Consider the following 16495-nt stretch of genomic DNA (forward strand, 5'->3'; position numbering starts at 1 on the left):
GCGCGACAGAATACAGTCGACTCCCTATAAGATATAGATACGTTCCAATTTATTAGGAATCCGATTTCTTACGAGTCGTTCCAATCACAGCCCGACACGTGTCAAGTTTACGGACTACGGCTGATTGAAAGATTTTCTTCCATAAAATTAATCGATTCTACACTAACCGACTCAACATTTCCAAAATACGTATATTTTTTCGTAGTTTTATAGGAATCGTAATTATAGGGACCGTAATTATAGGGGGGGGTCGACTGTATAGACTTTTCCTCCACCAGGATTTGCTTATGTTCTAAACCTACATGCTTGGGTAAGATTTCCTTTTGAGGAGAAGTGCTTATCGCAATAAGTATTATATCCAACGCAATATTTTCCATAACAATTTCTTAGGAACGTGGAAGGAATACTTCAAAACCAATTACCGATGATAAAGTATGGTTATAAATCTAAGACCTTGCTGCCGTCCGGGTCAGCGATTTTGAAAAGGTGGCAACACTAATCGAAAGTCATCCTTCGTATTTCACGAATTTAAGCATTAATTAATTACAGAATTTAAAATTTATAAAATAGAGAAAGAATATATTAGAAAACCCTGCATTTATTAATTGATAAGCAAAAAAATAATAGTTTAATCCAATTAATTTTCAAAACATATCATTAATAGGTGTTGTCTTTTGAAGTCTGTAATCAATTTTGAAACTTCGAACACATATTGCGATATTTTAAGCAAAACTAATGCTTTCTAGCAAGAACGTATTGATAAATTCGCAAACTATTGAGCTCGTATCTCGAAACTATGCACGTATTCATCCATGAATTACTACAATATTCGAAAATGTTAGAAAAAATGTCATTTTGATCTGCTAAATCAGACATCCTAGCTTTTCTTAACCAGCACGTCAATAAATAATACATTATTTACTACTGTTAACACCCTCAAGGCGGAGTAAAAAATTTTAACCTTCATTATTATGAAAGGGTTTTGAGAATATTTGCAGCGCGATTTTTTTTTTTTTTTTATCAATGGGTAACCAGGATGATAAGGAATGATCAGAGACGAGAAAGGATGATGGAAAGGACATGGTTTATAACAATAATTCGAGACTTCAATGAAAATTATGAGTTTATATCCGATCTTGTAATTTACGAAATTGTTATAAGTCTTCAGGTGCAATATACAGATGCAACTTAAATATATTTCTACATTGTAAGAATCGTAATTAATCGTAGTAATTGCTAAATAGTTGCCTATTCAGTGTGAATTTCCCTAAAATTTGAACATTTCTATTCATATTTAGAGAACGAGGAATTTCATCACTCCCGAGACGAGTGTTAGAATCAGGCCTGTGGAATCGCGTAAAAATCTACCGACTCCGACTTATATACATAACAAGTTGGTAAGTAAAAGGGAGTCGGAGTCGGCGGATTTTTTGACGACTCCGACTCCAACACCAAAACTCCACGACTCCAACTCCACAGCCCTGGTTAGAATAAAGTTAATGTTTCTTCGCGCATATTTTAAATATACTAAAATTTTTTAGTTATATGTTATTCCTATTGCTCTCACAATTTTAAATATTTAAACTTCTTTAAATGATTATCAGAGAAAAAAACATGAAAACTGAATTAAGTGACCAAAACAATTCAGGATCGTAAATTTAATAAGCAAATTTTTATTTATAATTTTTTAACAGTATTAAGTCACGTGTCATTCATTTACTTAAAATATTCGAAGTTCGATTCGATTCTATAAGAGAATTTCTCAATAAATTGAAGGGGGGAAAATGGCTCGAGATTTACAGAATACATCGTACAGATTCGAGAGAATTCGACCGAAAATATTTTACGAGCATGGACTTGAATCTAATATTAAAAATAAGGTAGATTTCTATTATTCCCAACAACAAGATACTACATTAAATTTTTGTTTATCTAAAAAATTCGTTGCAGATGGAGAAAGACATTGCACGTCTAGAGATGATCGTAAATCAGTAAGTACTTTCAGCAAAATATGAATTTTAATTCTCTCTTCCGAAACAAATTTACTCGAAGGTTTATCGGATAAAAAATTTTTTAATTAAAATAAGTTATTCTGAAAGAGAGAACATTATTATAACTCCATCCTGCAGCCCTAAGAGGGCCTTATCAAGCTTATTGTGAGTCTGGCCAGGCCAGTGAGGAGGGATGGGCCACAAGGCGGAACATTATGAATGTGTTTGAAGGGAGAGAAAAACAATTTTAAAGTCAAAATAGAGGACATGTCCTCCATGGTATTTAGAAGAGGACTTCCTTTTTTACTTTAGAGGACACCCTTTTTTTTGTAACCCTACTTTAATTTAACAGAAAAAATTGACCTTTTAAATATATACTGTACATTCAAATTACAATATTCACATTGCCTGTTCATTCCAGACTTGTTCCGCTTTGCAGACACTAAGAGGGCCTTTTTACTCATACTGGGAGGTGAGGATAGAGCCCAACATATTCAGATTAACTCATGAAAATTTTGGCTGACAGACCCAAACCAGTCTCAAGAGTGGAAAGTTAGTACCTTATCACTTCCACCCATTTGATGTGTTGTCCAAAAGATGTAGATTCACATCCCGTCTTTTGGACAACATCCCATTCAGTCAAACATTTTTTTAGTATCTCAGATTTTAATGTTTATACATTACAGTACTTTAATATCTGCGAATCAATTGGTACAGTACATAAGAACACTAATAACAAATTTGTGATTAAGATCCAAGAAAATTGGAACATTTTGCCAATCTTTCTGAAATCATTAAGAATGAGATTGGTCATAGAAATAAAGTTATTAAAAACTTTTAAAATTTAATAAATGTCCAACTTATAAATTCAATAGAATAAGAAACTAATTTTTCTGAGTCCCATTTGCTAAATACATGGATAAAAAATAAATAAAATCAAGAGTTTGGATATCCAAAAAACTAAATTAAATATGAAATCTAAATATTTTGGTTTCTTCACACAAGCAATTAACATCTTAGTTTAATGGTCTTAAAACAAATACCAATTTTTAAAAACAAACAGTTTATAATTAAACAAAGTGTGCAGTCTTCAGGAGTTGAAATGATAAAAGACTGAAATCACATATTGCTGTTTTTATTTAGAGAAAAATTTGCTTGTTGGAAGAGCAATTGGCTGGAATGTGATCACCAAACCAGCAAAACTTTCAGTGGTTATAGCAAAATTATGGCTGAAGAAACTGCAAAAGATAGAATGGCCATCAATTGGGTATTAATTTCTTTTGTATTATAAATAAAAAATTAATTATATAATTTTTAATAACTCAGTTGATCTAATTCTTTATGTAATTTATTACCACATAATTCTAATTTTAAAATTAAAATTACTCTTTTTTACGTGATGTTACATCCACACTACACTAGTTCACACTACAGTCAGTGTTGTTGAATCGTTGTCTCGCTGCACCAGAAGTGACACAAAGCGCAACTCACGAAACCCATGACACAAACCATGCCATTTTCAAACTCTCACAGATTATTTNTTTATTATTATTTTTCTTAATAATAAAAACAGGATTGTTATAATTAAGCAGGATTTTAGAGCTCTGCCTAGAAAGAACTAATAGACTAAATGCAATCAAAATTGGTATGCATATTCTTCTTATCGTGTGTTTTCGATTTCACAAATAAAAAGTTTCGTTCCAAAATTTTCTGATAGGGAAAATTTGGCGATGATGTCAAAATTTGCATATTAGATAGGTTTTTTTCAAAGAAATTCAGTCAATACAAAGAAGTTGAGACATAAAATGCAATGATTGCAAATTTCATTATGTTGAGATACAAAATACAAATTGTAGAGAAATTAGCGCCAAATTTCGCTTATCGAAAAATTTCGGAATGAAACTTTTTATTTGCGAAATCAAAAACCCATAGTCAGGAAAGTATACACATAAAATTTGGAATAATATATTGCTTTTTGCCCTTATTACTATTTAACATTTACTCTAAATCAGGGCTTCTTAAACTTTTTTTATTCACGACCCCATTTATGATTGTGATTTTTTCGCGACCCCAAAAAATATGAAATAAAGATATATACAAATTTGCAAAAACAATAATGGTGTACTACCACAGTTCACTCTTGTGTTACAATGGAACAGAGACAACTGAACACACTGAAAAGCGACAACACTACACTAGTTCACACTACAGTCAGTGTTGTTGAATCGTTGTCTCGCTGCACCAGAAGTGACACAAAGCGCAACTCACGAAACCCATGACACAAACCATGCCATTTTCAAACTCTCACAGATTATTTTCAATATTTTGCATTAAATTCTCGCGACCCCAAGATTTCGCTAAGCGACCCCAAACGGGGTCGCGACCCATAGTTTAAGAAGCCCTGGTCTAAATAAATAGACACATACACAGACGGGCTTATCACACCAGTATATGTGTGATAAACTCAACGATACATGTATAAGTGTCTATTTATTTAGACTAAGTGTTAATAAAACATTAAATTTGGCGGATTTGGTCCAATAGTTCCACCTGCTGTTTAATTATAACCACCCTATTTATTATTATTTTACTTTATCAAATTCACAGATGAGAAAACTAGCATTGATTGATCTTTACTGCAGTGAAATGCATCAATACTGTGAAGAGTTGAGACAAAAAGGAAAAATGATTGTTTACTGGTGATTGTTTCTAGATTAAAAACAAAAACAGAACTTGGTGTCTAAATTCTTTAATTAACTTACACCTTACAAGTACAGGACATGTTGATGAACAGCATAAAAATGGGTGAATTGTACACTTACAAGGTGCTAAAGTGGCAGTGTGCAGAAGCCAACAATATAGAAATTTTTTTCCTACTATGTACAAAGCAATGATAAATTAGTTTTATTAATACAATAATTATAAAGAAATATTGCTATGCTAAGCAGAAAGTTTTAATTTGCACACTGTCTAGGAGAGTTGAGTAATGTGAATCGAATGGGGTCACCCGGTTGATCCCGTTCGGCTGGCAGAATGGGGACTGGAGAGTTTTTAAAACACTGGGAACATAAATATTTAAAAAAAAAAAAAAGAAGAAGAAATACATACAAATTTATCAAATTTCATTAATGCAATTTCTATTTTGTTACGATTAGAATTTTTTCCTTTTAAATTCAAAATGACAAACCCAATGTTTATACCAGCACAATGAGAATAAATTAATGTAATAATAACCTTTTTTTTAAGCTACAGGAATGCAAAATTTTCATTTTATATATATTATAAAGAACCTACAATATTATCAAAACCTTTGTTATTGTTCTATATATAATTTTTTTTTCTTTTTTAAAGGTTGCAAATGCCATTCTTACATTAGTCTAGAATAATGTGCTGTAAATTGTGATTAGAATAGAAAGATTATTTTCTAGTTGAAGTTTCAATGAGTAGTTGTACAGTGGAATGAAAACATTTGATATAAAAAAACCTAAGTATTACAATAATGTTTCTTCCTCGATGATCAACAATAACTGTAAATGAAGATATGACATTTACAAAAGATGAGTCAAGACATGACAGTAATCATAAATATACCTGACTTTTGATGTAAAATTAAAAATATAATACTGAAATAAGCAATGGTCCTTATGCAATTAAAGTTTGTTTTTCTCTTGCATTTTTTTTTTTTAAACAGAAGAGCTGCCTCTATTCAGCCGTGAATAAATTTACATATATATATTTTTTTTTATTTGGCCATCGACATCTTGGTGCTAAGGAGAAGTCTGATATATAATAAGGTGCCCACTGTGAAAAATATCAAATGAGATAATCAGAACCCACAAAGAATTTGCTGTACATCTAACAATTATTATAAACAGAAGGGAACATTCATTTTTTGTCCATTTGGTGCATAAGTATGACACAAATTTCTAATAAGCAATCTTTCAATTTTTACACAAATCTGAGCAAATTTGTGGCTTATTTTTCGTTTTTTTCCTACTAAAATAGCAATAGATTTAAGTTCTTTATACCCATAAAAGACAAACTATGATATGTTTAGTGTAAAGTAAACACAGGTTGGGAATAAAAGTGATATATTATAACTTATGTATATTTCTACAACAAATCCAAAATAGTTTGATAACCATTTCAAATTATTCTCCCTTTAAATGGTTACCTTTTTTTGAATATAACTTCTAAGGTTAACTAATCAACAAACATTTTAAAACAGTCCTATAAGCAAATAAACAGTCTAACCATTATCATCATTTTTCAATCACAGAAGAATAAACATATTTTTTTATCCTCATATAATAATTACAGACACAGCCACTGTACACACCAAACATTGCATTTCAATCCATTTAGTTTTACAAGATAAGATTGTCAACTTTCCAGAAATCTCACTGTATACTAACAGTAATATTTAGATGAGCAATAATTGAAGGCATGAAATTTAATAACACTACAAGAAATGTTTCCAACAAAACAGTCTATTTGATATTTTGCACTGTCTATCTGAGCATCTTTATTTTTTCTTCTATTAGTACTGTTTATGTATATATAATTTTTCTTATTGTCAATAATCCCATTTTGGGAAACAGTACTTGTTTCGTACGTTTCATTTTCACAGATAAAGGCAATATGCCTCACGAATGTCATGCACACACATCTAGCATTGTATATTGCTAGAGTAATAAATGAAAATTTTTGTTCTAATTGTTTTGCCCATCACAAATTTTCAGTTTGAATCTTTCCTATCATCTCATTAAATTAATGCATATGTTCTTTTTCTAGAGATGAATAATTTAAAAAGGAAAAATTATCGATAAAAAATTTAAAAACACACGCTACAAATAGCAGCACCTTGAAGCAGCTATCACTTCCCAAATGATGGCTAGTAAATTTACTTCTTTATAAAAAACTTTTCAAAATAAAAGACAAAAAATATACCCACCCCATAAATTCTTAAATCACAGTACTTTAAGACGTTCACACACACACACATGCACACATATGCACACGTTATTAGACGTGTGCAAAGTATGAAACGTAACCTAAGCACACAGATATGTTGTCAATGGTACACCTTATTCTGAACAAACGTAGAATGCCACCGACCAATGACCTAATACATTCTTGTGCTTTGAGCATTTGCATATCGTTATAGTCCATGGCCAATACTATGTGCATAGCACTGTATGATTATGCCATGTGGGAAGTGGCTCCTGATCTTGCAAAGAGGAAATGTGCATGTATTTACAAAAATGATACTGCTGCATAACCCACAGCTTTTAGCACCTCCTGATACTTGACAAAAGATGTTGAGCACAGTAGGTGTGGCTTTACACCCACTGGACAAATTAAGCACTCGGACTTCGCTGATAGGTCACATCATTCGGATGAGCAATCTGGCACTTCTAAAGAATTCCATTTACAAGTAAATTTTAATATTGTAGATTGAAAAATAATCAATTAATAAATTTATTCTACTCACAGCTTGTTTATTTTGCCATGTTTTCATAGCAACTTTATATTTTTCAAATTCTTGACACCAGTCAGAATAAACCTTTCTATAATCAGTGTCTGTTGGAGCATTACATGTTTCTGCAACAATTAAAATAAAAGTATTTACTTAAATTTAAATTTGTGTAACTTTAATAGAATAATTTGTAAATATATACTTGAATCAACTGTTATATTATAGCTGCAAAGCGTACTGCTGCCCATTTTGCAATCATATCGTCCACTATCCCTTTCAGTGACAGAAAGAATTACTAAACCATGATCAGCAGTATGAATGTACTTATCTCTGTGTTGTTGCATAACTGGATACTTTCCTTTTTCTCTGCTATAGTGGTACCATTGAAGGAAAGCAAACCTAATATTCTCCATATCTGGCATTTCAATGGGACAAGCTAAATGCACACTTTGACCCCAATAAACATGAAGAGGTTTATTTTTTACATCTGTAATAAGTTTATAGTATTAGAAATGTTGAGGTAATGATATTCCTGGAATATAATTTATAATACTTACGATTATCACAGATACCAGGTGTAGCATTAGTAACATCTTGCAATAGTCTGGAAAGAAAAGTAAAATTTTATTTTCATAACTTTTTGTTTAATTAATTTTTTTTAAAGTTAGTACAAACCCTGCAGTGTAATGTCTGCATTCATTTCGATCCTTATCCCACCCGCAATATGGATCTTGAATGCAACGCACGCAGTTTTCATAGCGACCTTTACACATGACCATATTAAATTGCCGAACTGTTCTGTCGGAAGTCACGTATAATGATTTGTGCTGTAAATAAATGATATAATTAAAAATTGTGCTTAATTTATATCATATTAATGTGAAAAATTTCAAATAAATTTAAATACTTTGCTTGAGATTTGCATTGCTCTAATGGGATCGGGTGTTGTTGCTTCAAAAATATCAATAAGATTTGAATGTTCTTCTCCTGTTCTATCATACCATTCTACTAATTTGTATATAAGACCATTATCTATTAAAAAAATATTCATTGTTAATATAAAATACTTTTTTAATCAAGAAAGCCTTGAAGAAAGTTAAATACTTGTTCCCGTGTAGTATACAGTGTAGTGCACTCCATCAACTTCTAATCTATCTACAACTAGACGAGTGAAGATTACATCACGTTTATAATATACAGGTTTGCCATTATCATGAGCAACAGCAGAGTCCATTAAAGGATGACCACGAATAAAATTAAGGACAGAATCAGGAAGTGTTTGAGTATCATTCACACATAGACCCGGCCTTGGTTCTGGAACTTTACTAGTCAAAACTGGAAGCCAAGCAGAAGAGGAAGTTGCTTGTTCCTTAAATTTACCATTAAACACCTCTTGAATAGAATCCAAATTGAATGTACAGATGGCTGAACCCATTAGTCCATTCCTATGATGAGATGAGCTTATTTTAATAATGGATCATAAATTTACCACTCAAAAACTTCTGAATGTTTTGTTATAGAAGATGACGGGTAAAAACTTACATGGAAGTAGTAAAAACTCCATAAAACATCCTTTCATCATCTGGATGTTGATATATATTTTCTGAAATTAAATATATATAACATTAATTTTTATTTTTTAAACTTTAACAGTAAGTTGTTATAGAATTCAACAAATAAGCAAAATAACTTACGAATTTCATTAAAATAAAATGGAAATTCACCAGGGATGGAACAATTAAGTCTTGCTTTTAAAAATGATGCCCAATTTTTATTCAATATATTTTTACCTCCTGTATCTTTCTACAAATAAAAATTATTTTATTTATTCCATAAAATTTTTATTGAGAATGCCTTTATAACAATACATTTAAAATAAATTTTTTAAATTATTTAGTAATACTTACTTTACAAACTCTGGCCACCCTAGAATAAACATTTTTTCCACAGTTTATGTATTCGACTGCACTTTCACGGAAAAAGAAGTATACATATTCGCCAATATCATAAGATCCGACAAAGTGTGGTCCTAGAAATAATTATGTTTATGATAAATATAAACTTTTTTCTGATTTTTTCCTTATATTGTACTTACTTTCGAGCCATTTGGAATCATACTTGATGGTACGCTTAAATGGATGGACTTTATTTAATGTAGTCATATTGTAAAGATTGGTACGGAAAATAACTGTATCAGCTTTAGTAAATTCTGCTACCGTGCCACTATAAAGACCGGGAAGCCCGTTGGGATTTCCATGTTCTGTATAAAACAAATATATAATTACACACTTATAAAGTCTATTCAAATAAATAAAGTATATTTTTTACTTACCAACCCAAACTGCTGTAGCATTATCTTCAGGATCAAATGGACATTTTGCTATCCCATCTCCAATTCCTGGAAATTTCTCATGTACACCAAGATGAGTGAGGTTAGCCTGATTAAAAAGTGCTTCATATATAAAAAAGTTTACATAAATTAACCTGAAAATATAATCCACTTACATGGATAACCCAATCAGTTGGATGATGTGCATTGGTGCCACACACGTACAGTCGGTTTCCATCGTTAATGGGTTGAATAACTCTGATATGGTTTTTGCAATCATAATGCTAAAAGATATAAAATAAAATGAAACTGATTTAATTCAACAAAAAACTGTAAACCATTTTTAAAATCATTAATTACCTCAGATTTTCCTTTGGATACACAACTGGGTATGTTTGATGGAGGCAATGTAATTAGATCCACCTGCAATTCAATAACAATGAATGATAAAAATTTGTTACAAATAACTAATAGAAAAATCAATTTTGAAGATCTAATTTAAGTACAATTGCAGGTGCAAAAAGTTAAAGAAACAAAAAAAAGCACATTACTTTAATGAACGAACATTAAAAAATAATTGTGCTTCTCAGGGACAGAGAAATTTGAAATTTGGCTCAAAGAGAATTTAAATTCTAATATTGCTTATTTTGAATATTAAATTTTTTAAATCTAAACACTGATTTAAAACTTATTTAATTATGTCTTGTGAAATTAACAAGTTTTCCTAACTTTTCACAATTATTGAATTTCTATCCTTATAAAACAACTTTCCCATTAAAAAAGTATATCACAGTTTAAATATTAACATTTTTTATAACGTTAAAAATTATTACAAAGTCCTAAATTGTTTTTTTAATGGGCCATATACAAACCAACAAAGATAATTGCATGGAGTAAACAAGTTTGGATAAATTAATTAGACGGTTGCAAACATGACAATCAATATGAAGATCCGAGTCACTTAAACGATGAAAACAGAAGCAAATTTAGATACTTGAAATCCAAATAAATTGAAATTTAAATACTCACTGACAAAAGATTTCAGTCGGTAATCATGAAATACAAAACAATTTTAGCTTCCTTTAAAAGTTTCCAAAGATTTTCCCCCTCGCTGGGATAATAAAGAACACAGAAAAAGTTAAAACAATATTCAATTTTCTATACAAAAACAATCGAAGGTGGAGTAATGTTTTTAGTTGAACTAAAATTCCTATAAACTTGTTCCACTGAAACAGTAAAAGAAATGTAAAATCATAACTAATGTGCTTATAACTAACAAAAAATTTATTGAAGTGCAACAGTTTATATATATGTATTTATTGCATTTCAATAATTTTTTGTTATGTTTTTTGTTTAGTTGTATGTAATTTATATAGAATATATATAATTTCTGGATGTGTAGAAAACAGCATCATTTAGGTCAACAGTCAAAAAGCGGCATGTGGATTTTGTTAGATTCATCAAAATGAGGATCCAAACACAAAGCTCGGCTTTAATAAAGGAAATCTACAGTTTCTAAAATTAAAACAGAAAAGATAATAAAAATTCATTCTATTTCCAAGTGCTAAGGAACCATTCCACAAGTCAAGTGAGACAGGACAAAGTCTGAGATATTTTAGACACAACTTAAGTGGTAACAAAAACAAGACTATACCACTGTCAAGTGTAACCATCTGTTTGTGTTTAAGAAGAGGCAGAGAGGACATTTACTGCAGGGTCACTTACATTTCACAATCAACCTGTCTCGGGATGGCAGAGAGGCCCAAATTGCACAGGGGCCAAAACCATTTCACCGCTAACGATATTGTTAAATTGTCCGACAGGAGCTTCCGGACGACGGAATAACGAGGCAGTGACGGACGGCGCGGGAACAAACAATTCTCCAAATGCGTTTTAAACAAGATCGGTGACAATAGGGAGACAGCAGGGACGTTCGATGACTGGGAACAGACTGGCAGATCAATACAAAAAAGGCAACGATGTATGACGAACATCGAGGGGCAGTCAGCCACGAAATGGACAATCACTTCGCTCGTCGCGGATAAAGGAACAAGAGGAAAAAAAATTGCACGAGCTCTTCCCCCATACCGCATCTTTGTCCCACATCCCATCATCTTAACGTTAGAACCTCCGAGGATTCAGGGAAGATGCGAAATAGGCGAGCGGAACGAGGGTGGAGATTACGAGTCCCTTACCGGAAGATGTCAGTCGGAGCGCGTAATGAACACGACGAAGCGAGAACAAAATCGTCCGGAGGGCGACACCGTTTTTTCACTGACAGGGCGACAGTAGAAAGCACTTAGTACGTCCATCCCCGTCCCCGAATAGGAAGTGAGATCGATGCGCGACCAGAAGAGTCGCGATTAATCCGCAGCCATATTAGCCGCACTAAAAGAGTAAGGAGTGGCCACCCTCCGCGAGAGGGGGGAAGAGAAAACGAGTCGCTTTCTCTCGCTCGCGCTCTCCGTTAAACCCTCCTCGCATGATCGACGTCGTTTGGACGACATGCGATGGGAGCCAGAAGAAAAAGGACCGAACCGAACGTCGATCTTGTTCATACGCTTGACACGTACATACATCATCTATTTAATGAGGTTATTTTACTGCATTCGCTCTCTTTACGGACCATGTATTTTTAACCAGGTAATGTATTTCCGACGGCGTCGTCGTGTCCCGGACCCGCTAGCCAGGTAACGTTAACCACCCAAAACCTCGGCTCTAATGAGTAATCAATGACCAACCCATTCCTCTTGCGGATCGGAAAACAGTCTCACCTCGCAACGGGTCTTGTTCACGTTGTTCAGGTTCACCTTGAAGATCTTGTCCCTGCAAAGAAAGAAAATGTAAAAACAAAAAAAAAAACAAAAAATTGCAGCAAAATCAGCGCAAACTTTCTTCTATTATTGTTTCTCGGAAGCCGGTTTTTATTTGGTGCACGCCTCTCGTGCGGATGCGTACGAAAAGTTGTTAAGGAGAAAGAGAGAAAGCAAAGAATACGGTCTGTGACAAATTTTTATGGTCGGGGTGGAGCCGACGGACTATAAAATAACGACATCGTATATACTGTATATAAGCACGTGAAACGGGCTTAGAAACCGGCGAGTTCAATATACGGAACGAGAACAGTGCGTCTATCGTTCCGTTCTTTTTTCCTTCTTTTAGCATACTTACATGGAACCCACGAACAGGACCTCCCTCTTGGCATCCAGGTAGAGAGTGCGGTAATATAGCGTCCCGCAACTGAAGTCGTGCACGTGTTCTGCAATGGATAAAAATACAGCAATTACTTGATGAATGGCCAGCGATGGCGAAAGCGACGCGACCGGGTTACGAAGGCGGAAATGCACCCACCTCGGTGGTGTCGGACGTGCGAGTTAACGACCGCCAGCAATCGCCAACTTACTAAAAACGTCCACAGGGCGGCCGGCACCAGCATACTGATGCCGGAATTGTCGCCCTACGGAGAATTCCGTCACGTGATCGCCAGCCATGACGTCGGCGATCGAAAGCCGCCACGTGGTCGAGCGGAAGAGACTCGAACGCGCGTTTAACAGGTGGAACCGTTTCGCCCGCTAATCGATTGGTCGATTGTAACAAATTGGTAACTTGTGTACTTCGATCCGAACACGTTTTTCCGTCTTCCGGTTCGTTTTTTCCCTCCCCGCTTCGGACACGGATCGTGTCTTTTCGCTTAAAACGCGGCGACCGAAGCGAGAAAATCGCCAAATAAACTTTTCCTACCTGGCGGAACGATGCGATTCGGCTCGGGTCTTAAACACGAAACGGCTGAGAGGACGAAGACGTAGAAGAGACAGGACATCAATCGACGCAGATGCACCCCACAATCCATGGCAGATGGAAGAAAAAAGACGACTGGGACGGGACGGACGATCTAGTTGAACGAAAACACCCACCTGGAAAGACAGAATGAATAAAAGTTGGGCGGAGACACTACAATAACGGGAATCGTCAATCGTAAAAAAGGAACTACAATCGCGTAGCGGGAAACTATCGAAAACACCACGCACGCCATGATCCATCAGCATTTGCACCAGAGAGGGAATTTGTTGTCGTTCATCTATCACAACATCCGCCGGGGATCATCTATAACATTTGCTCGACACTAGTTACTACCAGCTTAATTACTCGCTCGTCTTGTCACTTGATTGAATGTTTTGCGGTGTGTACAGTACACTTGTCCGTCTTCGGCATTACCCTATCCTATCGAATCGTGGCCGGATACGCGATCTGCCAGGGGGAAGCAGTCTCTTTAATTGAGTTCCATTCCGACCCCCTCGTCGACGGTGTAATTACCTCGTGCGCGCGATAACGCGACGCAGGCGAGGGGGGCGAGCGAAGCGATAAAGACCTTGGAGGACCGTACGCGTTTCCTAACACTTCCAACGTCGAGTCACGAGCCAACTGGACATCCATTATCCACTCTCGCCCGGAATATTAAGTCGACATTAAAATGGAATGCGGCCCGTCGCCGTTTCGCCTCCCTCTAAACGGGGCGAATCGGAGAAGGATCGCGATCGCTCGCGTGTTTTCTGACTGGATCTTATTGATCTACACGGGGACTAATACAAACCCTCTTCCGCCAGAACGACTTCCGATGGAAAAAAGGGAGATATATGAAATTCCGCGTTCAATTCGTCGTAAAAAAGTCAATGGAATGGATTCTCTCCCTTTCCGTGCATTCCCTAGCGACCGTCTCTCTCGTTCTTTTTCGTGTATGGCCCGGTAATTATATTGTAAAAAAATCGTCCGGGTACACTGTTTATATCAAATTCCCAGCATGCGGAGCCGGAATTTCGAAAATAATCATTACGTCGTTTGACAAAAAAACCTCTTCAATCGGGTCTTCGAGGGGAGGGACGCTTTCAATAGGGAACTTCTGTAACGACAATAGCAGAAGGCGACTCTGCCTCCTCCGCCAGATGCGGTCCTCTACTGCATTGTGAGAACCCCGCCGTAGAGAACCAGCCTTTCGCACCTGCCCCGTGCCCATTGTCACGATCGCCATGCCCAGGGCCGCGATAAGCCGCCGCGTGTTAATCGAGTGCAAATTAAGAAAGATGCTTTATTCGTGTACCCGACGTGACGTCACGAACGTAAAAAATCCCCGCAGCATCAATTAGAAAAGATTCTCCTCCCGTGTCTAATGACAGGTTAGCGAGTCCGTGCGACCATGATGTAGCGGTAATTTATATTGTGTACCGTCCATCCAGACGGAAAGTTGGGATATTCGCGACTTCTCCAACAACAAAATGGACCTCTTTCTCTCCAATTTCCCGCTTATTATCCAACTCGTAACCAAAATGGCGCCCTTAAATACATTTCAAGGCGTTATTGGATAAAAACAAAAAGAAACTGTTTCGGAACGTATTTTACGAGCATTTTTCCGGTTCGAGGAGTCTTAACTAATAATTTTTTATCGCGTTAAATCCGAAATAAGATTCTACCTTCGAGGCCATCTCTTATTTGTCGAATGGCCTCTCCATTCGGCGTGAGGTCGGAGGGAAGACGGGGAGGGAGCTAAAATAGTTTCGTGGGTGGCGTCGGACTCGAGCTATTGTAAAGGATGAAGGCAAATAAAAACCTGTTTTTCAAGCTGACGAGATCGCTATCGTAATGTTGCCGGTATTAAGTTAATGTAAGAACATGACAGAACAACTTGTATACCTTTATCCTTATCGGCGCATCGAATAACTGATTCGAGGGGGTTTCTGCTGCCTCTTTTCCTTGCTGGATCGGTGAAAAATATTCCGAAACGGTAGTACATAACTCTTACTCTTAAAAATTTCCCCCACGCTCTTTAACTAAACACCGAAACTCAACTTAAAAATATGGCGCTCCAGAGATTTTAAAGATTGTCTAACGGCGAAATTAAGTCGTGCTAGTTGCGCGATTTCAATTTGCGATTCCTTAAAGAATAATTAGTGAAGAATCCTTACTGATAGGCTCGTCAGCTGATGAGTAATGCGTATAATCTGACTCACTTATACACTAGAAATGTATAAAACGCGCCGCTAAACATTAAACAGTGTCAAATCTGTAAATAGATGTAGTGTTTACGATTTAATCGAGACTGTAAACAAATTTTGATAGCATTAATAACAATACTCGGGAAGGCAGCATCGTAAAGCTCACTAAACTATCTCCATTAATTATAGGCCTGGCTAATAAAATCTGCCTTAGATGGGTTTTAAAAACGGGTGCACCTGTTCTATAACCGAGGGGATGCAGAGAGCTATTAAAATTTCCTACGTTCCGCCACCCCGCAGCAACAAAGAGATTGACTAATGATCTTAACCAGTCAATAAATAACACTCGAAAGATTATACTCCACTTCAAAATCCGAAACGAATAAAGGATATACCGGAACTAGAAATGTTTTACGAAGCGGTAGAATTCGATAATTTTCCAGAAAACCCCGATTTAAAAAAAAATAAAAAACGGAGAATATAAATACATGTGAGAAAGGAAATAAACACAAAAAAACATTAATGGCAGTCTATCGAGGGAGTCGGAAATATTTATTGATTGATTCTCGTTTTGTTTAGTTAGTAGAATTATCAGGAGAGAGGTTAATTCAAGTTATTGTGCTCTATGTCACGACTCGACAACAACAATCCCATTGTCTACACTGAATCACGATGCTTGCTACATTAAATGGCGTAAAAGATATGGAAG

The 16495-nt window shown here is 35.3% G+C and overlaps 2 protein-coding genes across 5 annotated transcripts; one reads left to right on the forward strand and one right to left on the reverse strand.

Annotated features, from left to right (window-relative positions):
• Positions 1–1073: 1073 nt before the first annotated feature.
• On the forward strand, positions 1074–4723 carry LOC111622037. Of its 2 annotated transcripts, XM_023364348.1 has the most exons (5): positions 1074–1207; positions 1299–1880; positions 1951–1991; positions 3135–3258; positions 4599–4723. In XM_023364348.1, the coding sequence occupies exons 2-5, from the start codon at positions 1785–1787 to the stop codon at positions 4692–4694; spliced, it is 357 nt and encodes a 118-aa protein (XP_023220116.1). In that variant the 5' UTR covers positions 1074–1207; positions 1299–1784; the 3' UTR covers positions 4695–4723. The 2 variants fall into 2 exon arrangements, with proteins under 2 accessions (XP_023220116.1, XP_023220115.1); XM_023364347.1 differs by having other exon boundaries at positions 1089–1880.
• Position 4724: 1 nt separating this feature from the next.
• On the reverse strand, positions 4725–16006 carry LOC111622036 (semaphorin-2A-like). 3 transcript variants are annotated; one of them, XM_023364343.1, is made up of 18 exons: positions 15485–16006; positions 13541–13713; positions 12971–13058; positions 12574–12625; positions 10160–10222; positions 9976–10083; positions 9803–9908; positions 9566–9730; positions 9378–9499; positions 9165–9273; positions 9013–9073; positions 8575–8930; positions 8378–8502; positions 8146–8297; positions 8028–8074; positions 7673–7957; positions 7486–7595; positions 4725–7408 (listed from the first exon to the last, which is right to left on the reverse strand). In XM_023364343.1, the coding sequence occupies exons 2-18, from the start codon at positions 13647–13649 to the stop codon at positions 7352–7354; spliced, it is 2115 nt and encodes a 704-aa protein (XP_023220111.1). In that variant the 5' UTR covers positions 13650–13713; positions 15485–16006; the 3' UTR covers positions 4725–7351. The 3 variants fall into 3 exon arrangements, with proteins under 3 accessions (XP_023220111.1, XP_023220113.1, XP_023220112.1); XM_023364345.1 differs by having other exon boundaries at positions 8575–8915; positions 15485–16003; XM_023364344.1 differs by lacking the exon at positions 15485–16006 and adding an exon at positions 13828–13847.
• Between the last annotated feature and the right edge of the window lie 489 nt (positions 16007–16495).

Source organism: Centruroides sculpturatus, unplaced genomic scaffold, assembly GCF_000671375.1.
Source record: "Centruroides sculpturatus isolate CEXI.00-Female unplaced genomic scaffold, Cexi_2.0 scaffold225, whole genome shotgun sequence".
NCBI lineage: Eukaryota > Metazoa > Arthropoda > Arachnida > Scorpiones > Buthidae > Centruroides > Centruroides sculpturatus.

What these genes read in the sequence shown, in the direction of transcription:
- LOC111622037 (XM_023364348.1), top strand. Translation starts at nt 1,785, where the DNA reads ATGGCTCGAGATTTACAGAATACATCGTACAGATTCGAGAGAATTCGA. An exon ending in AATCTAATATTAAAAATAAG is followed by an intron (nt 1,881 to 1,950) that starts GTAGATTTCTAT and finishes AATTCGTTGCAG; the next exon opens with ATGGAGAAAGACATTGCACG. An exon ending in ATAGAATGGCCATCAATTGG is followed by an intron (nt 3,259 to 4,598) that starts GTATTAATTTCT and finishes TCAAATTCACAG; the next exon opens with ATGAGAAAACTAGCATTGAT.
- LOC111622036 (XM_023364343.1), bottom strand. Translation starts at nt 13,649, where the DNA reads ATGGATTGTGGGGTGCATCTGCGTCGATTGATGTCCTGTCTCTTCTAC. An exon ending in TGAACAAGACCCGTTGCGAG is followed by an intron (nt 10,223 to 12,573) that starts GTGAGACTGTTT and finishes ATTGAATTGCAG; the next exon opens with GTGGATCTAATTACATTGCC. An exon ending in ACCTGGTATCTGTGATAATC is followed by an intron (nt 7,958 to 8,027) that starts GTAAGTATTATA and finishes AACTTATTACAG; the next exon opens with ATGTAAAAAATAAACCTCTT.